Raw genomic sequence first — 27,747 nt, 5'->3', positions numbered from 1 at the left:
TCTTTTCAAACCTATGCAATTGAAGTGTCTACGAAGTAAATTTTTGTTATATTTTAAGTCTTCTGTCCTATTACTATATTATTATATAAGAAAACTATATGTAATGTATCTAAACATGTAAATATTACTGTATACTAGTACCAGCACTTTCATATTCTAAATAAGCTTTCTATTGTGATTTGCTCTTTGGCCTTTTAGATCTTTCTATATTAAGAATTGCTTCATATTTTCGAATATACACTTTATATTAGATGTAAGGGCAGAGCAAGGCTTCTGATTCTATTACAATTAAGTTAAAGAATAAAATCGCGCGAAACGACAAACGAGTGCACAACGGAATAAAGACTTCGCGGCGCCGTGCTACTATAGTCTATGGTGACATAAATTTAAAAAAAAAGAGTTTACCGTCAAAGATAATCTAATGGCACTCGACGTATAAGTTTAAATATACACTACAAAAGGTCTTTAGAATAACAAATAAGACGCGGTAATTTGGTCCGTAATCCTAAATAGTTAGTTGTATGGAGGAAAGTATACTTAGGTCATACTTTAGAATGAGTTAACAGAAAATTTCAGCTTCTTGATAACTCGTATGTATGTACATAAAACATACAGCAGTACACGTATTATATACAAATGAGGCCTGTTCGTGCTACCGTTTAGTTCCAAATATATTCATGAAACGCTTATTAACTGTTGCATACAGAATTCTATGAAAAGTTTTCTATTACGACAGTTATTTATTTTTAGGTGTCTACCGCGATACTGCCATAGATTGGCCTACTCTAGTTGACCATAGACTTGTTCAAAACCTGGTAATTATGAAGGTTTTGTTTTTATCACGTTACAAAAAAATAATCATCAGTGGCGGGTTTACAATTTTTCAAAGTATAGGCTGTTGAATTTTTGTCGCCTTTGCGTTTACAGTAATTATCAGGTTCAAGATTATTTTTACAATCCTTAATACAATTTTTTTGTTAAAATTGCACGTAAAATAATTCTACTGGGTTTGATTTTTGATTATACACAAACCATCCAGTTTGCAGCCTCCTCTAGAACATGGAAGCTTGTTAACACCAAATGTACAAGTGAGTGGGGAAAGTCATGGGCAAAATTTGTTGCAGTATAATTGTAAAACATTTGAAAACTGTCATGCAGATTTTTTCTAGGAGGTAGCAAAAAAAAAAATCTTCCACTCTGGGCCTCAGTCTAATCAACCTGGTAAATCCGCCACATTACTAAGAAATTATGTGTACCGCAAATTTACAAACCACTTGTTACTCTGTGTACTTGAAGGTGTCCAATGCATACTTTTACGGTAATTAAAAAAAATCTATTTATGAATAATCGTTTAAATGCTATTTTATTACGCTTTTATTTTAGCACGTTAGCCTAAGTGAAATGAAACTTGTTTATAAATTTTAAACTATATTTTACACTTATATTTAGACACTGTTCATCTTGCATAATGTTGTTCATATTGTAGGCCTAATGATAATTAGTAATAACTTTCCTGTTTGTTCACTAAAATTGCCAAATTATCCTTCCTATTTATAAATATTCTTATAAAACTGTTATAAATATCTATCTAATAAACTTGGCAATATTGTTACCCATTTGTTATAGAAAATAAGAACCTTGAATAAAGCTGTTATTCTATAAACTAAGCTGAATAATTCAAATTTATTAGATAGATTATATGTGCAAACTGTAAAAATATAATAACACAATAGACAAACATCCAAACTCCTTGTTACTATTTTGCATTTTGTTAACAGTCGAGTTCAAATAAATTTTTCAGAAAATTCTCCAAAAAGGTTTTATTAACTACAACGAAAAATCGAGGCTCATACTAATGTATCATGTTCTAAAGCTTCTGACGGCGATAGAGGCTTTGAACCGAACGGGTAAAGATCGATACTTTGAACGTGAGCACGAACTGAAACACCGGGTGGAATACCAAAATAATCCTGCCCTGTATTCCTAATAATCGTTGTACCAGGCTTACTATGAATATTGAATCCTACTGCAAACTGTGGTTTACTTTTTTCACCACTGTTGATTTCATCTTCATTAATAAATGGCACTTGAGAAGGTTTTAGCGGTACATAAGGCTTCTTCGTCGGCCTAAAAGGTTTGCTGCTTGGACGCCAAGGTTTGCCTGCAAGTGGTAATTGTTACTAAGTTCTATGTGCGCTTACACTGTGCTGTGCCGTTTGGTGGTGTAATAAAAACCAGTTTGGTTGTGAACAATAATTTATTGCAAGCAAAAAAATAATTCCAAGCTTTCTCCAGTGCAATTCGATTGAAAATTGTGATCTTGCGTATGAATAAAAGTCCTTTCCTTACTAAAAGAACGCTCGCTTATAAGACTAATGCATTATTTTTAGCAAGATCATCAACGTCAACCATTTGCTATCCGTGCTATGCATCACCTGTTCCTTTGGTTGGTTTAGGGCCAGCAAAACTCGTTGATTCTTCATCCACGTAGCTTATATCTTGGTTATCAGTTTCTGGGTTAAAAGGTGGGGCTTGACCGTAATTATTTGTGCCACTGTTAGTATTTTCAGAACTGATGTCAGAACTGGATGGATCTGGTCTATCATCTGATGTTGGAAAAGGTGGAGGTTTTACGTGACCGGAAGCAGCTGTACCATCAGGGCCTGAAATTTATAACATTTTTCAAGTTATTTATAAAATAATTTCTCTTCTATCTAAACAGCTTGTAGATACATCGAAATAAGCCAGTGTAGTATGTTACTTTAGAATTGAAAAAATCTTTTAATACTGGCCATGAATAACTGTATCTCTTAATAAAAAAGGTTCCTCACCTTTAAAGACATCATCAGTTCCATCATCGTTCGGTACAAATGCTGCTGGTGCTACGGAGGCTCCAACAGAAGTGACGTCATTGAAATCCGGATCGTATTGGCTTGGTAACGTAGGGAAGTACGATGGAATAAATGGGTCATTGCTGTTCTTCACAATCCGATATCCTATACCGGGGCCAGCTATGTAGTGGACTGTCCTGTTAACGCAATTAAAAGGAAGATGGTTTAATAAACTGAGATTTGAAGTTCTTTTTTCTTAGCTTACAACTAGATGAAAACGAAGTTAGTATAGCAATGTAGTAGTCGGTCACGCAAATTTTCATTTCAAGTCACAATCAAATCTGTTTCTCAAAGCTTAGTAAAATATTTTTACAATAGGTTCTTTGGATAGTCAAAAAAAGGTATTATTTACCTTTGGACTCCTTTGTCATCCAAAAATGTGTACGACCCTCGAACATTACCACGGGAGTCACTGGTTTCTGTACGTCTCTGGTCTGGTCCAGCGGAAATAAATCTAGAAATTTATAAACTCAATTAGATGACCAGATTTGTCTCGATTATTTTGTAAACACACAAACAATTATGTGAGTCATCACTGACAAGTGTTCCGATACATAATTCAATTTCCTTAACAAAACTATCAAAATATTTAAAATATTTAGGGCCTGTTTCACAATGTATGGATAAAGTAACAAATAGCTATACAACACATAAATTATTCGAAAGGTAAAAGTTCCGAATAAGATACTTCGCATTTCATGACGTATAGCGAAATCTGACAGTCGTGAAACGCAAAAATACTGTTTATCCTACCAATAAGTAATAAATTGCTTAATTGGAACTTATCCGGACATTGTGAAACAGGCCCTTTAACCAAAGTATAATATGATAAACATGTCTATTTTTACTGTACCTATATGAACCATCTAAACCCCGCTGCACAGCAGTCTTCCCTCTAGGATTTTTCTCATTGCGAACCAATGGAGTCCTATGGAATGGGGCACCGATGCCTCTAGGAGAATCGGGAACTGCTGAGGAAACATGAAAACCCGTGTCTCTTCCAGCTATGTAAGAGACATCGTGGCGTTCTCCAATGTCGTCAACAAATGAGTAATGTCCTGCAAAGATAATTTGTAAATTAACATATTTATTAATTTTGTAAAATAACTTGCAACAAAAATCCGCCGAAGACATAATATTGTGCGATCTGATTAAAATCGTGGAAATAATAATACAGGCACTGCACTTGTACAATAATGACCTCAGATTTTATAAATAGTTATTTATTTTTTTAATCTATACAATTTACCTATATTTTGTGCGTTCGCACTACGAGCCATACTGGCTCTGGGAAACAAGTACGCATCGTTTGTTAATTTGTTTAATTTATTATTTTTTGCTGTTGAGGTTGGTACTAAAATTAGTCTTTAAGTTGTACTTACTATGTAACACTCTCTGTGTTATGTAATTGGAATAAATTATTATTATTATATTCATGTATCTTTCAATTGCTGATTTAAAATTAAATCTTTAACAATAATTCTATTTTCAATACAATCAAGAATTTACCTTTAACATCGCCTCTGCTATCAGCATTTTCATTCTTAGTGTATGTTCTGGTGTCAATTTTAAATGAATAGCTTGGATCTTCATTGGGGTCAAAATAAGGGTCATCTTTGTTCCCAATAGGACCTCTGGGGCGTTGGTCAAGGTCTATTTTACGATGTACATTTGGTCCTTTTGCTCGAAAACTAAAATATTATAAACTTAATTACTTACTTGATTAAATTGTATTTAAATAAATGGCCATTATCGTAATCAAACACGACGTTTTTACATGAATTATTCAACTTAATTCAATTCAGAAGTTAAAAGTCCTACGAAGTTGTTTAAAAATTTTTGAAATTGCGATATTGCATCACTGTAATTTCCCCTTCTGCCATCTGCCAGCCATTTTGGCTATCGGCAGATTGTATGCTTTTGAGAGGATAATTATAAATTACAAACATTTCATGTTTTATATTTTAAATGTCTAGTTGTAGTGTTCAAGAGTAATAATAACGACAAAATAGGTTAAAGGCTCTCAATACCAGAGGGCTCGCGAGAGCGTTGCCGGCCTTTTAAGTAGAGCTAAAATACTGACACTTACCCTCTAGGCCCAGCGGTGTATATTGTTTCTTTAACCTCTTCAGTCCCTGGTTCTCTGGCACCAAATCTACCTCCCACGACACCATTGGCGTTGCCTTTAGCTAAATGATAGCTGGATCCTCTGTCTTTGTTTACGTATCTAATAAACATACATTCAGAATTTATGAGTAAAATGTTAGCTTCTTATAATAACAACGATACTGGACATTAATAGCTTGAACTTTGAAATATTTATATTTAAGTAAAAGAAAACAGATAGATGCGAAATTTACTTTAGTAATAAACTGCTTTAATTATTAATTTTATATTCAAAATAATACGGAAATCGTTTGCGTACACAGCAGAATGAAATAAAATTTTGTGTAAAGTTTTTAAATGATATCATAGTCTATAATAATAGACTGGTGAAATAATAATGCTAGAATTTAATAATAATATAGGCAGATAATAAAAATAATAGAGTTTTAAATCGAAGTCATATTATATCTATCTAATCTGTATCAAAGCAGAACATACCCAAAATCAAAGGATCCATCCGTATTTACATTATTAAACTCTCCATCGCTAGCTCTAGCCTTCGATGGTATAATTTGAGTCCTGGCTAACGCACATACACACAAAACACTAACACACAAAATCCAAGACATGTTCACTGATTATCACTGATTCAACAACACATAATCACTTCAGGTGCCTGGTTCGCTGTGAACTATGTGGTTGAAAATCAAATTCGTCTTATATAGATATAGCTAACGTACAAAGTTATACGCCGTGAAAATGGCCGGACATCATTGTTATGAATATAAAGTTACCGGTCCTGTTAAAGCTATACTGTAAGTTTTTGGAGGAAAATATTGATTCATATGATTGACGGTACTAATTATTTTATTCATCTTAATTAAAAATCGTGTACCAATATTGACAGGAAACGTTAAATTAATTAGTAACTATGCACGCTATGACAGCTACAGGTTTGTGGTTTACAGCATTATTCTTTTATTTGTTCTGTTACAGTTCTGTTTTACAAAATTAGAAAAATAACTATTTGAACTTCAAATGACCGTGAGTATCAAGTTATGAAAGATTCTTATTCGGGCAAACTCGCCTCATTATTGAAAAATAAATATTCAACGTGGACTCAGTTACCGCATTTAGACGCTCATTGGGTCTGTTGTGCTTAAATTTGGTGGTGGTGTTGGTGTTTGCAACATGGTGTTTGGAAGTCTTCCATTCGTTCTTCCATTCATAGGAATAACACCATCCATTTACATCCTATGTCTTCTACTTTTTGTGTTTTATGATAATGTTGTACTAGCATTCGATAGTATATCTGACTATATACACAAACTTTAAGTCTAAGATGTAACATAGTTAGATGAGGGCCACCACATCCTCGATTCCGTATTCACCAGGAACAAGATGTTTTGTTCTCATTATTCACGAAAGCTAATAATTGCTTGCTGGTGTTTATCTTAATCTAATATCCGTTGAAAACTTAAATACGAAAATATTTGAAATTACAAAATAATATTTCAAATGGAATATGAGGATGTGTGAAAAATTTAGCAATTAATATTTATAGAAGTACTGGTGGCAGTTTTAATTCTTAAGATCGATAGTTTTAGATTTCTGTATCTGTTTCTTTAATTATTCTTCTGTTGCATGTAAGTGATAAGTATTTTAACAAAATAGATTTTTGGTGCTTTCAGGTCACCGGCAGCTGCAAGTTTAAATCACCCTAAGAAGTGCTCTCTTGACGGGGTTAAAACACATCGAAAATCAAGTAAAAAAAATGAAATATAAGAAATACGTAACTTTCATGTATAATTTTTTTGTTAACACTAATAAATTGTTATTTTCATCCGGCGTTTGTGTTAACTTCCGTGTGTTGTCTGTTAGGCCTTGAAGATGCTTTACAATACTGCAATAAAAGTCAGTTTGAAACATTCGTTAAATTCAAAATCTTGTCATTCGGTCAAGAAAGACAAAAACATTCAGTAATCAGTATACATGCGAATAATCGTGCATAAGGGATATTATTTTAAATACATATGATCAATTTTAAATAGACCACTGTCATATGTAATATTCGAAATTAACATAGCTTCAATGAAATAATATTTTATACTTAAAAAGCTGACAACCAATTAAAAGAAGGTTTTAAAGCTTTTGTTCAATTAATCGTTATTTTTCTACGGTGAAAAATAAAAATAATTCAAACTTTTCCAATCATGAAAACTTTTAAAATCATATATTCATTGATTTTTTTTCTTTTTCTTAAACAGATTCGTGAACTTTATCATTAATTGCTTATTATATTTTACACTGTTAAATTTAAGCCTCTTTTAATCGAGTGTTTAATTTGAAACAATTATAGAAAGATAGATAGTAAGTCACAATTATGAAAATGTTTATTTTCTTTAATGGATACTATCGGTGTTGAATCCTACTTACAAAACCAATGTATAAAAGAGGTCATGTGCATCATAAGTTAAGTCAAGCAGAGGTCACTCCTACAATGGAGCTACGAAGGGCATCTCTCATCTTCACGCTTGCTTGCCCTACGCGCTGTATGGGATGGTTTTTGTATGGTATGATGATGGGTTTAATTGCACTTAGGGCTTGTTAATAATAGTTTAGTTGTGAAATTGTATTCGATGTTTCTTGCGATATAACATGTTTCTGTGGAAACTTTATTGTTTTGTTATTTATTAAGCTTTTTGTAACATTTGTGAATTTAAAAACAATTAAGTTATCATATTTTCTGTGTTTTTAAAGGTTTTCTATATACAGACAATATATAAGTCTAAGTATAAGTTTCAATAAAGGTATTGATAAGATTTTTTCTTCTATTTTATTTAACTTTTGAAATATACGAATTTACATACATACAAGTGAATATATTCGCAGAAAAACAAAAATGATTGATGTTGAGCGATCTCCCTAAAACTGAAATGGAGATGGGCTGGCCACATAGCCCAGTATACAGATGACAGATGCTCTAAAACAGTAACTGAATCGACTGGTCTAAAAGGAAAATGGAACAAAGGGACACCAATAGAGCCATGGACCAACGGGATCGAGAGGATAGCTAAAAGAATTGGATGACGATGGCTCAAAATAAATTATGGTGGAGAAAGTGGAGGAAGCCTTCTCCCGGACAGACGCCGTATATTAGAGTAGTTCAAAAAAAAAATTATACCTATTTTTATTTGAAAAAATATGACAAAGGTTAGTCGACATCACAGGAGACCGAAGAGCTGGCAGCTACCTCGGACAAAGAATTAGTCCAGTTATTCAAAGGGGGGACGCTGCCAGTATCTTCGCCTAAAGGGACTCCTTTAAATAATATATTTTAATTATTAAATTTTAAGTTATATACATATAAGGTATATTAGATTTAACTACAATTATATTTTTAACTTATTATATAAGTCAGATTTTTGTTTATGTCAGTAAGATGTGAATGAATAAAGCCTATTCTTTATTATATACGAATTTATCACTCGTCAACCAATCTTAGATTTTTCATATAATTAGATAATCAAGTTGGAGCTACTCAACATCTTTAAGTAGGAAATCAAAATTAATTAGCCAAGATAAAGCTAACAATAACAAATAAAATGCACAGTGCGCAGTGGGGAATTTTAAATTATGTGAATAGTATAAAAACATCATCTAAGTATTCCGTATTTTATCACATCTCGTTAATAAACTTGTGTAATTATATAGACATATTATCTCATAATACAATTGAATTTAGTAAATATATACAACTCTGAGGTCGTGGGACACGGTACAATCGGAGATTATTATCACTCATTTTGTTCACGCTTTGTGTTTTGTGGTTTATAAGCAGGAAGCATCTTTATTTGTGGAGAATCGAAAATAACTCCCAGTTTTCATATTAATAATTGCAACTCATCAATGTTTACTTACTTGGAATGGCCCAGTGGGAAGAAATGAGAGGGCTGAGAAGATGAAATAAAATAGATAGCGGGAAAAAATTAAGATTGAAGAATTTGAAGAAAGCCCTCACTCCGTCATAGTTAATGAAGTAATAATAATATAGTAACATAAACTTAACTAAAATCCTTAAATTATACTTACTGTACTCGAATACTTAGAGATTTATTACGATATTCGAATACTTACAGATTATTTTTATTTATAGTTGTAGACTTACTCTAGTAATTAAAACAATAACTTTTTATTTAGAATTGCGACTTCCTTGCAACAGATGAGCCTTCTCTGTATTGTTATTAAAATTGGCTACAGGTATTGGGTAATATCTTGAAAAATAGTTTTTACATAGGCTAGGCATGGCATAAATAGGCTCAGGGTTTCTTTTCTTCTGTATATTGTTATATATGTCGCAGTAAAGTAGTACCACTCACACAACAAACGAACGTTTGCTAAAAGAAAGACCCTAGAAAAGTAATCAGTTGTTGTCGTGACTACCATTGTCATTATTAATCAATACGCTGGCTTTCGGTCAGACAGATAGTTAAAAGTTTTCAAGACTTTATTTAAATCAGAATGCTATCGACTTGATTGAATATCGATCTTTTATAAACTGTCTAGAGATTAAATTTACTCTCTGATTTTACTACTTTACTGCGACATATATATTAATAATCCAGGAAAAATGTAAAGGCGACCTCGAATTAATGAATAGTATGAAGTATTTTTGGTGGGTATTAACTCAAATAAATAAGAAAAGGCCTGCAATTTTTTTGTTTTGTTCAGTCATGATCTTATAAACGTTTTCCTCGCAGGTAATTGAAATAATTTCGAGAGAGAGAAATGAGACGAGTTATAATAAATTAATTTAACCAAAGGCGTTAATTGCGTCGCCAGAAAAACTTCTAGGAGTGTGAAGTAAGGGTTGTTTCTCTCTGTGTTAAGGCGAGTTTTTACTCGAATTAGAATTGACTTTGCCGGCGGCTTAATGTTTTCTTAGGTACCGTGACGGCGTCATGCGAATCCGCTAAGAAGTTCTAGAGCCTCCTAAAGGCCTTTGATGTCGGAAAGCCCCTGTGAAGTTGTATATATCCTTAATTGCTGTAGTTTGCTACATAATTCTTCTTTCCTAGTAATAGTTTAATAAATTTTTAATTACACTTATGTGAAAATAAAACTACTATGTTGCTTAAGTATATTTACAATTTTATTTAAAAACATTAATACTATCAGTTCATTATAAATTTACACATTAAACAGTTAGGACAGTCAATAATTAATTACATTGTGATCTAGATACAGATGGAAAGGCAATCACCGTAAGCCCGTCACGAGTATGCAACGTGCCTCGCGATTGAACAACCATAGATTGAAGATGTACCATAGACAATAAATGTAGCATAGATATATCATAGATAATAAATGTGCCAAAGCAGATGATTGTTATTAAAATGACAATGGATTTAGTACTCGTCTAGAATAAAACTCAATTAAAATCTATTCCTATTTATCCTTTAAACTTATTCTAGGTTATTGAGCATCACAATTTAGTATTATTATCACTTTTTATTAACGTACTTAAAATATATTATTTTTTATTTCTTATCTTTATATTTTTGTTTCTTTTTTTAAACATGGTAACTAATAAGATAAGTTTGCTTCCTTAGTTTCAAATACCAGAAGTACCGCAGTATTCCCCTATTCTGTCTGAAATACACTCGAAAATGTCGAAGGAGATGTCACAGTTGAGACCGTTATCTGAAATAAGATAAATATAAACATTAAAAATCTTGAAATAACCTAGATGAGGCAATAATCACCAAACATTATTTTGAAATCAACATATAAAACCGAGAAATCACGTTTCTCAATATATTATAAATATGTAATTAACTTTGTTTTTTTTACTTCTATACAATCTGTTTTATAGAAAAGGTTTTAACTCAACAGGATAAAGTGCGGCCCTGTCAGTGTGTATATGTCGAGGATCTTAAACAAACAGAATAATGGTCATAATATAATACAGTGGGTGCTAGAGTAAAGATACTGTTTCTTAATTAGCCGTTTTTTTTCATTCCTACTGGGGAATAGTATTATCTTCTCCCCCGATTCGCACTAAAAGCGACATATGAATCTCTGAGATTAAGACCATAGCAGTCAAGGCTAGTCCGCTGCAAATATGCAATTTGTTAGCCGTATTAAGGTTGCAACATAGAAAATATGCCCGAAGATACAAAACTCAATTAAAAATCTATTAATTATATATTCCGTGAAAGATTCTTACTGTACATACCCATAGGCACTGTCCTAGAGAACTTATCATGGTTACGCATCAAACACTCCCTCGAAGCCTCCAGCACGGTCATGAAGTAGCCTCGCTCGTTAACGCCATCCGAATATAAGCCTACTAGTCCCTCTAGTGTTGGAAAACCAAAGCCGTCCACCTGAAAAGTTAAAAGGGAAATGGTTTTTAGTTTCGTTGGTAGTAAATTTATTTGAACTAATAAATGGGAAAAAGATGTACATTAAGTATGTTTGCAACAAATAGAAAACGGGTTGATTGAAAAAATATTTGACTTTATAGTTCTTTAAAGGAATAAAGTAGATATTATTTCAAAACAATAAGTATTTAGTGCAACGAATCCAGTGTAATATAAACCTTAAATTGTTATTAATGTTTTGTATTTATCACTATTAAATAACTTTTTTAATAATGAAACGTGCAAAAATATTGTTATCAATGAATACGGAGATTTTAACGTTTCTTTCAAAGTTTATGTTCCCCAATATACAAATGATAGGACCTTACTGATTATTGCATATTTATTTAGAATTATTTCAAATAAATTGAGAGGTCACTCATCAAAACAAGATAAATATTTTTTTTTAATCTCGTTGCTTAAAGAAATGTACAATTTGTATTTATAAATACCGTGCCATGTAATGAATACTATAAAATAATAATAATAATAGCCTTTTATTCAGATCAATTAGGTACATGGATTTGTTAAGCTAACATTAAATTCTAAAGCTTTATAGATTATGCTTAAATTTAGTGTAATATTTGTTGTTTGGTTATCTTTCTTAGATTTGTTTGCCAGTCGGGAAAGGCCTTCTCCAAACTTTTCCATTCCTTTCTTTCTTGACCCACTCTGTTCCATGTGACGCCACTTGTCTAACATCATCTGCTATATTGATATATCGATATACATCTGATATATAATGAATGCTATATCACTACATAGTATAAAACAAAGTCGCTTTCTCTATCCCTATGTCCCTTTGTATCTTTAAATCTTTGAAACTACGCAACGGATTTTGATGCGGTTTTTTTAAATACTGGTAGGTATTTAGGTACTAGCTAGGAATAAATGATAGAAAATAACAAAAAGGTGGTGTTTGAGTAGTCCCAATTTAAACTGAAAAATGAATCTTCCTGACATCTATCAGCGAATAATAATACTAGAGTAGTCCCAATTTAAACTGAAAAATGAATCTTCCTGACATCTGTCGGCGAATAATAATACTATTTTTTTTAAATTGCTTTAACGACACAACAACACTAAAGCTATTCCAGCATATATAATCTATATTGTTCATATTTCATCATTTTATTAGTATCTATTTCGTACTTATATATAATTTCCAAAAACACAATTTAAATAAAATAAAAATACCGAGCAAAGCTCGGCCATCCAGGTACTATAGATCTATACTACCTATTACAGCTTATTTAGCAGCGATTGAACGCATATATTATCGGAGCTTTCCAGCCACGGAAATAACAATACATAATAAAAACCTGCTTTTCATCAGCATTGCACCCGTGCGAAGCTGGGGCGGGTCACTAGTTGAATACAAACAACAAAAACATTTTTGGTACTGTATATATATGTATGTGTGCGACCAGCTCATTTAAAAATCGACATTTACAGACAACATTAAATTAATAGCAATAATTGAAAGTCGGAGTTATTTACTTTTATCACTGCGTCGTAAATATTAAATTACCTCAATCGCTTCGAGGGATTTCAGCAATGAAATAGGTCAGTTGACGTACTAAGAACGCGTTAAAGTCTTTTATATGGAAAGTTTTTTTTCCAACATTCTAACATTTAAGCCTCTAGTTTCGGTAATTTTAAATATTAGACAGTTAATTGGCTTGTTATGGAAATTTTCTTTCAGACTGTTTAGGGGTATTTTAGACTTATAGCTTGCCGGATATGAAAGTGAATATACTCATGTATTTGAGAATAAAAATATATTCTATAAGGAGACTGTGTGTAACAGCACACTACCTGCTGGTACGATAAAGCAGTGGAGTTTTTATTCGGTTTAGTTTGTTAATTGGGTTCCAGGTTTTATACAAATCAAACACAAAACAAGTAACAAAGTAAGTTAAAATCCCCAAATAAATGTACAAAAAACCCAACCAAACAGATATCTCCGCATAACAAGATATATATTGCCTTTAAATTTGTGAAAGGCGCTTTGCTTCTATTATTATTTACGGCAAAAGAACCTACAAAATGCTATGTACTGAATAACTACATATTAGGTTTGCATTATAAATATCTATTTATAGTAAGAAATTGGAGCAATCTGAGGACCGACTATAAAGTAATAAAGTCAGATTTTTTGTAATTTTTCAATTTAACATGCCTTGGTTTATGACATTCATAAAAGTTAATCGTAATATGTCAAGATTGAAGAATTGCTAGTTGATCCCGATTTATTCATATAATTATAGTACCGCACGTACTAAAGAGGTTTTTAACGAGATGGCTTTGTCCGTTTTTTACAAATATATAAAAAGACTGTCAGATCAACTTTCATAGCTGAACTGAAACTATTTTTCGCAAGCAAACGAAGCTTGCTTCTGTGTTGAAATTAAATATTTATGTAAACAAATTACAATCTTTGTTTTCTGTTTTCTAAAACGCAGCAAATTAACTTACAATACAAAGAGAAACCGAGCTAATTCTCATTATAGATGAAACGGTTAGATTAACCATACTATCACTGATGGCGTAAAAAATAAAATAAATTCAATACATACAGCTTTCACTTTCCGGTAAACGCACTGGAGCAGACACTGTAATTAGAAAAATACCTTTTTACATATAAATTAATTCTGCTAAAGTATCTATTTATAAATCTTTGTACGATTCTTTTTTTTTAGATTTCGTTGTCTTGATCATTGGATTGTAAATGAATCATTATTGTATTTGCAGGATCAGGATGGTTATATCATCTCATCATATGAGGAAAAGGGTAGAATACTCGTGCATGAAGCATGCGCTTTATGCGTATGTGTTACAACTTAATATATCAGTTCTTTACAGGGATATGTGTCATAATATTATATTGCTTTAGTTTCAAATGAAAAAAAAACCTTAACAAAATGTACAGAAGATACAAACCCCGGCTATTCTCTTCTCATCGTGTGTGAACGGTACTTCTCTCTTGTTTCTTCTTCTCTCTGCTGGCATCGTGTGTTCCTCTTTGATGACATCAAGCGCTTCTGCAATTATCATTTTATAGTGTTAAGTTACAAAACTTAAGGAAAATATTTATTTATCGCGGGTTTGCGAACACCAAATGTATTATTATTAATAAATGATTATATATCGAACGATTTGTAGAGAAATGCTAACATATAGAGGAGGCTTTACCCTAAAAACCTAACCTTATTTATTAGAATAAATTAATAAAGGATTAATAATAATAATAAATTAAATTATTACTTACAACATATCTTAGAATTAGATGTAAACGTTCGCTACTTAGATATATTAATTTCGACGGCATATATTAACATTTATTACAACAGCTAATACCGATTATCGTTATAATCAAACTAATATAACTTTTTAAAATTAAAATCAACAGTTTAATTGCTCTATCGCATTATATCTTATACTATCGCATTAAGTCGTTACAAAGTTTAAATTATTATTAATAAAATATTACCAAAAGTCTTATTAAGTTTAAGATCTTCTTCTAAACTAGACTTAGTTTCTAGACTAAATCGACTGTAAAATACCAAACAAAAATAAGTAATTTCTCGAACGATTCCACAACGTGCGATTGAGAAAGAATTTCTTTACACTATTGCCTATTGACCCATATTCCTATTGCACAAAACACGCCTTATACGTCGGTAAAATTTAGTACTTGATACAAGTGTATTTGCGAAAGATTGTAACTGTACTATATAAAATTAATGATCGACTTTCACACTAAAACATAACATGTAATATGTATTGAAATGAAATTATATTTGTTTATTTTTCATTATTTTCTTGTATCCCAAAGTCTTAGTTTGTGTTTTATTATTACATTTGCAATCAAATTCTGATTATTTTCTCTCCTAATCAATCCGAAACAAAATTTTGTCGGAAATTTCATTGAGATTAAACGCTGTTTAAAAGGCGGTGATAAAGTCCTCACATCTGTAGTAGCCGTATTAAAATATAATTATCCTGTTTCATAACTGTATTTCGCGATCTTTAAACCCGTTTTGAAGGTGATAATTTGGGTCATTAAAATAATGAGAGGGTATTATATAAGATAATTGCTGTGCTATGACTCTGAATTCGTTTTACAGAATTTTTGATGCTTGTAAAATGCCGTGTTCATTACTTTTGCTCCACTGATTGTTTCATAGTAAGTACGAGCATGTTTTTAAATTTGTTTTGATTTATTTTTTATTCATTATTTATTATTATTGTATGTAGGTTAGGAAATTTGTTATTATAACAATCAAATATAAAGTATTTACAAATAATAAGATACATACCGATTTATTATAAATACAAGAAATAACATACAATACACTAAGTACTTATAACATTTTTGGAGACACAATAAAATACGTATAGGTACGCGTGTTATATTGTAAAGTTCAAAAAGGATATTTCTTATAATTCTGTTTGGTAAATGTATCTGTATACATATAGTTTCACAAGTCCTTATTTATTTATTTATTCATACTTCGTTGCAAAGAAACACAAATAACACAATACATAAAAATTACAAGGTATGCAACGGGCGGCCTTATCGCTAATAAGCGATCTCTTCCAGGCAATCCTAATGTCTTAATGGCGTAATTTATGTATAACGTTTTTCATTAAGTTCATATAGCAATGTTCAAAATATTAATATGTCCAATTCACATCACTACTGTCTTATATAAATTCTTTATTACGTCGCGTAAAAGCTAAATCAAGTTTTGCAAGTGAATCACATGTGTCATTTAATGCACATGTTAAAAGTCTGATATGAATATTATTTTTTAACGTTGGAATAAAATGTGTAAAATGTGTATGGGCAAGTTAGTCTAACTTCAGTACCTTACTATGCAAAACTTAGTTTTGTATTGTGTAACTAATTTCAAATTAAATCATTTATTTAAATTAGAACACCTAAAATTGCACTTTTAAATGCCAAATAAAATATAAAGATGATTCTAGTTGCCCCTTTCAAAGGGTAGTTTCGTGTGGAGAAGAATGGGCAAAACTCCATACTTACTCTTTTAAAATGGAATTTATAATACATTAGTTAAATAATTATATATAATGATAATGTACTCCTAGAATAAAACTTCTATACAGGTCCATTATTGTATTGTTAGTTGGGATATGACAAATTGTTGTATTTGTAACTACCACTTAGATATCTAATCTCTACATCACTTAACAAATATCTGTAAAATAATTAACATGAAAAACGGTTTAACATTAAACGCAATAGCGTATTTTTTATCTCATTTACGATTTGAACCCCTGATCGAACCACACAACGAGTAAACATATTGATGATGTTATCATGATGACCTTATTATATTCAAGGCGGATACAATTATTAGGTTCTATTTTAGTGTTTTCGGTTATGTATAACCTTTAACGTGTTGTGTAAGTACGGTCACGATATATGCAATCACCAATCGTGATTATTTTTTAAACGATGACTTGAACAAATTCACCTCGAAAATTCTCGTTAATTTCCAGTAACCAAATGTATACATGTTCAATTATGATAGCGTCTGCGACGGATATCATAATAACAGAGAAAACTAAGGATTGCTTTCATATGTCAAAAACGTATTGAATATGACATATGTAAACTACTTTGCTTAGGGCGCCATCTCGAATGAATGAAATAAATGTTTAATCAAATCATATCAAATTAAAAATCATATAGGTAACATAATGTACACTTATGAACGTCAAAAAAAAAAGAAATATACAATAAATGCTTCTAATTTTACATTTATTGCCAGTTCTTAAATCAAGGGCGTAGAACGGAAGAGAAGAACTGGCAATAAACTCTCCGACACTCTTATTTTTTAATTGATGGCAGCCTAGAAAAAAAGTTCAACTGCCTAGTTTAATGGCTCCCTCAACAGTTATATTGTAAATAATTTTTATGTAAATGTCACTGAGCAAGTAAACACAATTAAGTATATTGTGCCTTATCTACTTTAAATTCTAGATGTCTTGCAATTTATAAATATTCCATCAGTGCACCAGTATCGCTTAGAAGCCTTGAAGTATCGTATTTTATTGCTTAGGTAAATTGTCGCATACAGATGTTTGATACTTTTGGTCGCACTGAGAATATGACCCAAATTTATTTTTATTAAAATCGTCATTTTTTGGTGTTAAAATTTACGTAAAATAAATTTGGTGGGCTATTTTTTACAAATGCCATTATTGTCTATGAATCCCTTAACTTTACTTTTAATAAACGGGTATTGAGAATTGTTTTATTTAATATATTTTTGTTAACTGCAAAAAAAAAATTGAAGAAATCTTGATTTCTTAAACTTAAATTCAATTTGATATTTATAAACCTTGTTTGTTTAAAAATTATTTATCGTTTGCTTCCATATATTGAGTATGTATAATACATCAGAGCAATGCCAAAGGTTGATTATGGCTCTGGTGAATTGTTCAATGAGTCAGATCATGACTATCGACGTACAGTTAAGTCAAATAATTATTTCTTTAAAAACATATCATGTGTGATGGTATTGAATTAACGGAATCATGTTATGAATTTATTTTACGTAATTTTTTATTTTAAGCAATTTACAAAGTTATTTATAACATTAAGTAGAGGACCTATATATCTATATATTTTTTAATTTATTCTATATGTATAGCATATGTATCACAGTATATGTCATATTGAAACATCATTTCTATTTAAATAAAAATTTAAGGTCTCTAAATTAATTTCACATAATTTAATTTGGACTTATTATATAATAGACATATATATATACAATGTTATACAGGTCGATCTTGAGAGTGGGCAACCTTTCCAATAAAGCGCAAGGTTATTTTGCAGACCTGCTGGTAAGTATATACTTGGTATTATATTTATATTACTAGTATTCTGTCTAGTGAAGCAACCTGAATACACGAAATTTAAATATTGAAACAAAATTACCTTTTAAATACTTTTTTTAATGTATGACACAGGGCAAAAGTTAAGCAAAAACAATACAGCCCAAACAAAAACTTAATAAGTTATAATGATGTGTGCTAGTACTGTACTGTACTAGTATTTGTTACCATGGTTACCATTTATTTGTATTAACGTTGAATGCCGAAAAGTCGTTTTCGTCCAATTAAAGTCGATGCCCGTCTACTAAAAAAATAATTTATTTTTAGTTTTTATGTAATGGAACCGGTAAACAGCGCAATAATTTCTGATACAGATTTTCTAAAGTCATTTAGGATTCATATATTCATAGAAATGTAGCGCAAACAATATTTCATAGATTATTATATCACATCAATTAAATCGAGTATGACCGAATATTACGTGCAAGCATTATACTTTCACTGTCAATGTGACCTTCAGAACACGCAACCTTGGATTAAGATAGTCGTTTTTAGAGTCGCTTTAACGGCCCGTTTTCTCATAAACAGACGGACAAAGATATTATCTAACCTGTTACTGTTAAGGATTTGAAGGAAGACATAAATAATTTGCTCGATGGAGTATTTAACTTCTGCACAGTTCAATAACTTCTTTTAGCGGTGCCAATGATTTTGTATACAATTTCGATATACTTATTTGGAATTGCACGATAGAAAAATGTATTACTCCAGTTGAGATCGCAATGGATATGAATGGTAAAAAGTTCTGGCGTCGAATAAACACTGAATTTAAGAAATTTTAGCCAATGAATTTTTCAATAAATAAAAGTGGGGGCTAAGTCAAGATACCTGAATATAGTAGTGTATAAAGATAGTCGAAAACTAAATTTGTTTATTCATTGTTTCTTTGTTTTAATTTAAAATGACAGTTCATGTCGATAAATTTTCATACAAATTTACTTTTCGTCTTCCTACATACACATCTATTAGGGCATTTTGACTAAACCCCCGTGACTCAGACAGCGTAGCGAATTGTCACTGTCAAGTATTGGGCTGTCTTTAACAATCATGGAGGCTTCAATTTAAAAAGATACTAATTTAACTGAGATGTCGCAAAATGGAACAGACTATACAATTCACTTAGTTGAAGCCGTCCGTTTCCTATTGTATTCCTATTAGTTTCGCTTATATTGTTTTATCTATTGCTTTCTCTATGGTGCGGCACTATATTGCGCAAATATTCTTTGTAAAACTTTGTTGCCGATTTAGCTTGTACATATATGCAAACCTGACGATTAAAACGAGTGGCGGAGAGTTTATAGCCAGTTCTTCTCTTCCGTTCTACGTCCTTGATTTGAGAACTGGCAGTGAATGTAAAATTAGAAGCATTTATTTATTTGTTTTTTTTTTGATGTTCATAAGTGTGCAATGTGTTACCTATATGAATAAATAATTTCTGACTTTTGAAACGTTATTATATATAACAAAAATATAACCGTTTATGAAATAATAAACATAATTTAAGTCAATACGTAGGAATTGTGTATAATTGATTGCAAATTGTTGGAATTTTGAGATCTAGATAACATTATATTGTATATAAGTGGTTGCCTGGAAAAAATCGTTCGAAAGCGATAAGGCCGCCAGTTGCCCTCCTTTTCATTTAATTATGTTTAATTTTTATTTTGTGATGTAACGAAGTCTTAATAAATAAGTAAATATATTCAAGCAAACTGGTCGATTTGTCTTTTATATATATCTAGTATACTTTGTTCACGACTATAGCAAAAAAAAGTTCGACAAATTAGATTTTTTCTTTAAGAAAGGTTTTGTTTTAAACTCACGTTACCTCTTAATATAGACAGCTTTATTTCATCTTGACAGAGAGTTATCACCCGTTCGATCTTCTGTGGTGCTGTAGGAGGGATCCTACATCTCGTTTCCTGTAAAAAATCATATTTTATCACTTCAATAATGAATAAATAAGTTTATATACAACTTTGAAACCAACAAATAATTTTTATTTTTTTACATTAATATTAATTACTTAACTAATAGTCATGAGAAATCATGCGCTAAACAATGTACAATACACGTTTATCCTAAGTTGCCATAAACATTGGCGTTATTGACCCAGATACTAGTTTTTGTTTCGTTTAGGTCAATCCTATTCTTTACGTAAAAGTAATATCTAAAATGCGTTTTAAAATGCTATTTTTATTTTTCATACTGATTATTTACTCATTCAGACATATGTCGTTAAATGAATAGACTGACCCTATTTAAACAACTTCATATAAAAAAAAAATTGAAAATTATTTTATTCGTTTTGAACAGTTTCGCAGTAGCATGTTATATAGTAGAATTTCAAGATATATTACTAAGAATATAATGATGTGGAGATTCTTAATTAAAATATGTTCACCATATCTATTGAAATATCTATTAAAAGACCATTTGGTCTCCAACCAATAACCTATTAAAAGACCTATTAACCTATTAAAAAACCTATGAACCTATTAAAAGACCAATTGGTCTTGTAATACACGAAAATCCGTGTTTAAAAACAGTTAAACGCGACAAATGAAGCATAATTAGTTCTGCTTATATATATTTATTTTTATAGGTTAACCTTTTTATTTGCTTTTAAATTTTTGTCTATAATTATTTTTATTTATTATTATTGCTATTTTTTTCTTTGATTTTGTTTTATTATATTCAATTAGTTATAGTAACGCATGTTTTAAGTTTAAGTTTTTAGTTTTTTTGTTTTTTTGTTGCTTTTGTTAATTGATTTTTTTTTGTACTCTACCCTCTGATGGTTTTTCTTTAACGTTGTGTTTCTCATTAGGGTTGCCTGGAAGAAATCGCTTGTAAGCGATAAGGCCGCCCTTTGCCTTATATCTTTTGTTACTGTTTTTTTTTTATTTTTTATTTTTGTTATGTGTGTTTTTGTATAAGGCAATAAAGGATAAATAAATAAATAAATAAATAATCTAGATATTCGATCAAGTAAATGTGGTACTGTGTTCTACAATTATACAATCAAGAGAAAGCACTTTTATTACGTATAACACTATATATGTTTTATAAATGTAAAAATGTGTTTATTTCCGTTCTTTTAATCAGATTTTTTTAAATTATTTGTTACATAACATTTGATATATTATTTTGTTTAGTATGTTTTGTTAAGCGTGAAGTTTTATTATTACAATATATTCCCAGTCTCAAATACAATACAATATAAAGGACAATATCAGGCAGTTTAGTTTCAACTTCAACAGAAACAAAAACCAAATGATCTATAGACGGGTACTAGTACGTACCCATACTTGTTTCATGTATTTTTGGGTATGTTGGTAAATGTCAAATGAGGTTATTACTACACCAAAATCTTACCACCTTATGATACAAAAGTTATATAAGTATTATATTTAATAATAGTGACGTTCCATTCTTACAAACACGACAAATTTATTAACTAGGAACCCTTAATCAGTTACTAGCCAAAAATAATAAGTAACATCGAAAGAACGACACAAAATCTATAAAATCATATTGCCTTAAAACTATTGTATTATAACTTCTCATTTGTCTCCTTAAATACTATTCATATCTATTGTATTATATAACAATAATATAACAATTTAATGACTTTTATGTTTTCCACATAAGCGGAAGGCGCAAAGATTTCTTCATCATAGGATTTTAGTATTTGCAATAGGTCTTTTGAAAGCCCTCAAGAGCAAAGTAGTATAGGTTTCAAAATGGTTACATAAGCCAGATTCCATAAGCATTGCGGCAAGTAGCCTTTAGTCTGGTTTGGCTCAGTAAATAAGTCACCTTGATTGCGTAATTCATCCGTGCAATGTATCGTTGCGAATGTGATTTTGGTGCTTCATCTAAGGCTATTTACAAGGTTTATTTATAAAGTGTTTTATTCGTAACAGTTCTATTATTAATATAAACAAGACATCAATCAAGTGTATTCATTTTTTGTAATTAATAATGTAATATTATTGTTATTTTTTAAATCGACTTAATTGTATCCCTTATAGTGTATCGGGAATAATTTGTCGCCCTAATTTGTTTTTGTTATACATACATATTAACTTGTAAAATTATACTGATAATAATCTTGAAAGAGAACATATTATGTGAAAATCATGTAAATGAACTCTTGCAAGTTGTATTCGAGCGTTCGAATCTCAATTCCGACTCATTGAAAGTTAGAACTCCAGTTTGAGGGCTATTAGCCTACTACTAGATTAGATAAGTCCACCTTCTTCCTGATGAGTCAGTGGAACAGATCCAGAAACTACAGCCTAATATTCAATAGTAGGATGGACATATTATTGACAAAATTAATGATTAATTGATATTAAATGAAGAATCTAATCATGGTTCCACACGTAATAAAGTCAAATACATGTAGGCCTGAGTCAGATAAAGTGGGCGCAACTCACAACCTTGCTATTTGTCATTCAGACTAAATAAGGTATTGAGTGGGCTGATTTCTTTACTATTTCGGACATTTTAAAGCTCCGTTATCCGTCTTTAACCGCAAATTTTGAATTGCCTGTGGGTTTAAATAAAACTGTGAGTTCCTTACTTTATTAATTAATTTATACATAAGTAAAAAAACTCTAGCAACTACATTCATATTCATATATTGGTTTATTGGTTATATGTAGAAAAAACAAAATACTATATTAATACTAATTAAATACTATACTATACTAATTTTATGTTACAGCTTAGTAGCTGACATGTAGCAGACCTTTTGTTAATTCAATCAATAATTAAAAACGTATGCAGTTCAATAATTATCTCCATACAATTATTATTATTTATTATTATTACTATTGTTATTATTGCAATGTGTGCCCTTTTCAAGAGGTTTTTTTCCCAAATAGTTTCGGCGGTCGATATTGCCTACACTGTAACACTGCCGGATTCCTTTCCACGTAACAACTTTATAAGATACATGGTGATCAGAATTGTCGGCTGACACTGAGAACATATGAGCAACCTTCATCTCGTGCCTTGATAACTTATTCGAACGCAGAAGTACAAACTTTGGTTTGTTTTCTGACTATAACGTTTTACGGCCTTTATAATATAATATATATTAATAAAGTAACATTGATTGTAATATATTGAAATTTGAAAGATATTGTACGAGTGACCAATAATTTTTTTATATCTCTTTTTTAGTTAGTTTCAGTACGTGCACACGTTAACAGCTTTACCAAATAATTATTCGGTCATTTATAATTTTAAAGCAAGGATTGTTCAGTACAAAAGCTATGATGTTAAAAGTATAAGCTAATTAATACTGATTGATAACCGGTTTAAGGAACTGGAAAAGTTTTACCGGAAAATAATTATGAATTTGCATTTTAAAGAAGCAGGCCTTCATATTTTCATACCACTTCATAATAGATGCGTTTGAGATAGTTTTTTATTTTATCAATGTATTAAAAAAAAACATTTATTTCACTTTTAATCATAAAATCACGATTGATAAGCTCGTCACCTAGCTAGTAGTTAGCTAGCTAAAGCTTAGTAGACCAGAAAAAGTGAAATTTGTAATAATAGTATAGTACTCAAACTCTTTTCTTTCTATACTTCAGACCACAAGCATGGGTATGCCCAAAGGAACACCGTCCACCAGGCAACAACAGTGTTCTAACACCGCCGAGCTACCAGAACTTTTTTGACATCACAATTAGTTTTCCCCAACTAGGATTTAAACCTGAGACAACTTTGCTCTGAAACAAACTTCGTACGTACGTAACTGAATTAATTACTTGATTACTTGTTAATCGGTATTATAATTAAAAAATCTGTAAAAAGATTACAAAATCAAACAATACCAATGTTTACATCATTACAATTTGCATCTTCCACAATGAAATGGTCTGATTCAACAGTTAATTGATTTGCCTGGTTGTGTGGTTTGCCACTAATGAAGCTTGAAACAACCATTGCATTGAGCAAATATTTGCGTAATACAGGAAACATTCGCTAATTCCTTTGACGGATAGGCTTGATGCAATAACAGAGGTTAAACGCTTATAAATGGCGGGGGGAAAATATATTTTAGACTGTAATATTATTAATACATGGTAAATGTCTGTTGTACCGTACGTTTGTTAGAAAAGCTAAAATAAATTAATAAACTCTTATTAATAATAAAATAAACCTTACTACGCAATTTCTGAAACCACAAAGTTTGACAGACTGTGGTGATCGCCACTTAAACAATGAAAATGTGATACATATAAAAAGTTATAAACATTGCACACAAAGCGATTTCTATTCAATCAGATCAAAGGCGAGCTCCAACGACCCGTGAACACTTTCTCCCATTCGCATTGATGCGCTGTTGCATTTCCACGCACCACTTGTTGGGGCATTAAATACGACATTTATATTGTTGTTAACAACAATAATCAAATGGCGTTATAGCCTTTTAAACATAATGGAATTTATCAATATATTCATAGGCAAACGTAAACCTGACACGAGGTTTGATCTTACTCTTAGATTCAATGGTATGACTTGTTAATGTCAAAAACGTATTGGATTTGACATACTAAGTCAGTCAAGATTTATACAATAGCGGGCAAACAGGGAGAAGGCTCATATGACGTTAGTGATAAGCCCATGGACACTCGCATGTCAGAGGGCTCGCGAGTGAGTTGCCAGCCCTTAAAGATTATTTTCTTGAAGGAACCTAAGTTGAATTGAAATCTTATCTTATGATTTGTTGTCATCGAGTCTTTTATAAATAACACAGTTATTTTTTACTAAAAAGGGTATTATAAATCTAACACATTATAATGAATTGTCATCAAATAAATAAATATATTTTTATTTTATTTTATACATGTGAATAGAACATTCTAGGTAGGAATTAAAGGTGAAGTTTTTGACCCATGCATTTCTGTAGGGTACATAGTAATATATGTTTTTCAATTATTTTATCGAACTTCAAATAGTAAGTGTTAATAAATGCCAATTAGATATAAATTCTAAAATATGAACAGCTTAATAAACAATATAATAATTTAATTAAATAAAAATAACGCAATCTCAGAATTATTATAAAACCCAAAGGAAATATCAATATCGTTCTACATTTGTCAAGTATAATGTGAAATTAATTGATATATTAATTAATAAACAAAATAATTGTGAAACTTAATGATTCGAATGTTTATGATACATAGACATTAATCTTGTATGTCGAGTCTCACGCTTTCAAGGTTATAATAGAAACTGGAGTATTCTTGTATAATATATGCAAGATATATCTGCATAAATTATGCGACCGCCAAGAAACATATCTGAATTGGGATTTTGAATTTCACACTATCCGTAATTTGTTGATCAAAAATTCTAAACATTTCTTGTGAAATATATTAGATTTTATATAACGAAATCGGTTCTTTTGATTATTAAGTATAATTTAATCATGATGATTCGATAAAAGCCCTAAATATTTGTATAATTTAGATTTAAAAAAAAACTTATTTTGTAATATTTTTTTAGAAAAGTATAAAGATTATCTTTTACCTTCAATTTATGTTTATATTACTTATATTTTGCGTAAATATATAAGAAAAAAAAAACTAAGGTACGTAAATAGTATTAAACTTATTGATAAATAATATAATACATATTAGGCCTCATTGTTTTATTTATAATTACTCACAGATTCAGCCGATATAGCACCTCCGTTCAATGTAATAAAAAACCATAAACACAAGAGACCACTGCGAATCATCTTCACACACTTTATTTTATCTGTATCACAAAATTCGATTTTTAAATCACAACAACGAGGAGGCTCGACAGACAACAGTTCTCGAATGCGATATTCGAAAGGCCCGCGTAGGATTGCCGCCTATATCATGCGTTCCGCAATAATCTATGACGGAAAACGATATTTAAAAATATATAATATGTAATATTTGTTTCTTTTTATAAAAAATAATCATACTTTTGTTATTTGTGTTAATTCTAGAAATGGCATTTGAGCTCATTTGCCGCAAATATACTTCTGTATATTTGACGTTTAGGCCTTGGTCCATATTAAAAAAAACTTTTCTTTTTTCGTTTATTTGATGTGTATTTTTTTTTATAAAACAAAAGACTACAGCATTTTCAAGGTGATAAGGATTTTTTCGGGGTGCGACTCAGTCCCCGTATGAATTTTCTTACATATCCAGCCTAGAATTTTAATCGGAAGTTTTCTGTATAGCATCTCATCCAGGTGTTGGATGCAGACACTTTATATGCTCATGATCAAATCTCTCTTTGATTATAGAGAGATTTGATCATGAGCATATAAATAGAATCTTAGATATAAAGAAAATCTTTATATCTACGTTGGCGCCTAGAAGCGATGAAAGCAAAAATTTGCTTGACTCAAGTTGTTTGAACGTCGTTTTAATTCTTTTAAAATTAGTATCGAGCTACTAATACTTTTAATTTTAGAATTCTTTGGTAACCTAATGTTGTATATTGCATTCATTTGTTTTTGTAAATTGGCTGCAAATCTCAAATTGTTGTTACAAGTGAAAATAAAGCTAACCCGGGAAAATTATCAGTCAATGACTATGACTTTGGTTGTGGTCGTCAACAACAAAGCTTTGATAGGCTGCGATAAGCATTTCTTAATAAAGCCCCATCTCGTGCCAAACACCTTCGCATGGACTGGTGTCGCCAAATTTTATATCAATTCAACAGCGGTGACTCAAATGTTGTATTTGACATCATCGGTGATGAAAGCTCAATAATTGCTACGAACCCGTAACCAAAAGACTTTTTGGTTTCGGGTTCAGCTCAGTGGGTGTTTCCTTTCGTGGATCGGCCAACTAAGATAAAGAAAGGAAAAAGTCAAGAAAGTCAGAAAAAAGAAGATTGCCTCATTCTTTGATCGGAAAGGTCATTTCGCCACAGTTGTGCTAGAAAATAATAGCTACAGCAAACGGTATCGCTGTTTGCGTGTTGTCTTGGACAAAATTCAACAGCAGCGCCTTCGAAACAGGATCCTCCTTCACCTCGACAATGCTTCAGCGCACTCCGCATAACGGACTGTTGAATATTTGACTATGGCAGGTGTCGAGTTAATACGTCATCCGCCATACAGCCCTCACCTGGCGCCTGGCGACTTTTATTTATTTCCAAGAACTTAAGATAAAATTCTACGTATTCGCTTTATGTGCCCTGAAGATGCGGTGAAAGCGTACGAAAATGCCATGGAAGAAATAGCTTCATGCTTTTCTCAGTGGTTCCATCGAAGTATTGGTAACTATGTACATTGAGCAGTTTTTTAATTTTCTAAACATTTTCAGTGTTACTTATGTCTACAAAACCAATTCAGAAAATACATCGCG

At 30.9% G+C, this 27,747-nt stretch overlaps 2 protein-coding genes across 2 annotated transcripts; both read right to left on the bottom strand.

The window, feature by feature from the left end:
* Positions 1-1,718: 1,718 nt before the first annotated feature.
* On the bottom strand, positions 1,719-5,700 carry LOC110997733. The gene is made up of 8 exons (XM_022266021.2): positions 5,496-5,700; positions 4,981-5,118; positions 4,401-4,582; positions 3,745-3,949; positions 3,244-3,345; positions 2,832-3,028; positions 2,436-2,663; positions 1,719-2,161 (listed from the first exon to the last, which is right to left on the bottom strand). Exons 1-8 carry the CDS (start codon positions 5,624-5,626, stop codon positions 1,848-1,850), a joined length of 1,497 nt encoding a protein of 498 aa, XP_022121713.2. The 5' UTR covers positions 5,627-5,700; the 3' UTR covers positions 1,719-1,847.
* A 4,451-nt stretch (positions 5,701-10,151) lies between these two features.
* On the bottom strand, positions 10,152-26,232 carry LOC110997740 (general odorant-binding protein 70). The gene is made up of 6 exons (XM_022266038.2): positions 26,061-26,232; positions 20,187-20,280; positions 14,366-14,466; positions 14,002-14,037; positions 11,236-11,386; positions 10,152-10,700 (listed from the first exon to the last, which is right to left on the bottom strand). The coding sequence occupies exons 1-6, from the start codon at positions 26,130-26,132 to the stop codon at positions 10,612-10,614; spliced, it is 543 nt and encodes a 180-aa protein (XP_022121730.1). The 5' UTR covers positions 26,133-26,232; the 3' UTR covers positions 10,152-10,611.
* Positions 26,233-27,747: the final 1,515 nt, after the last annotated feature.

This window comes from Pieris rapae, chromosome 19 (genome assembly GCF_905147795.1).
Source record: "Pieris rapae chromosome 19, ilPieRapa1.1, whole genome shotgun sequence".
Lineage (NCBI taxonomy): Eukaryota > Metazoa > Arthropoda > Insecta > Lepidoptera > Pieridae > Pieris > Pieris rapae.
Note: the sequence above shows the minus strand (reverse complement) of the source record. Positions and strands in the feature narration are given on the sequence as shown.

Bases quoted from the DNA above. Each gene is read 5' to 3' on its own strand.
- LOC110997733 (XM_022266021.2), bottom strand. From the start codon at position 5,626: ATGTCTTGGATTTTGTGTGTTAGTGTTTTGTGTGTATGTGCGTTAGCC. The intron at 4,583-4,980 runs GTAAGTGTCAGT...ATAATATTTTAG, and splicing joins TACACCGCTGGGCCTAGAGG to TTTTCGAGCAAAAGGACCAA. The intron at 3,346-3,744 runs GTACAGTAAAAA...ATAAATTTCTAG, and splicing joins GGTTTAGATGGTTCATATAG to ATTTATTTCCGCTGGACCAG.
- LOC110997740 (XM_022266038.2), bottom strand. From the start codon at position 26,132: ATGATTCGCAGTGGTCTCTTGTGTTTATGGTTTTTTATTACATTGAAC. The intron at 20,281-26,060 runs GTGAGTAATTAT...GATTTTTTACAG, and splicing joins GTGCTATATCGGCTGAATCT to GAAACGAGATGTAGGATCCC. The intron at 14,038-14,365 runs GTTTGTATCTTC...TTCTAATTACAG, and splicing joins ATGAGAAGAGAATAGCCGGG to TGTCTGCTCCAGTGCGTTTA.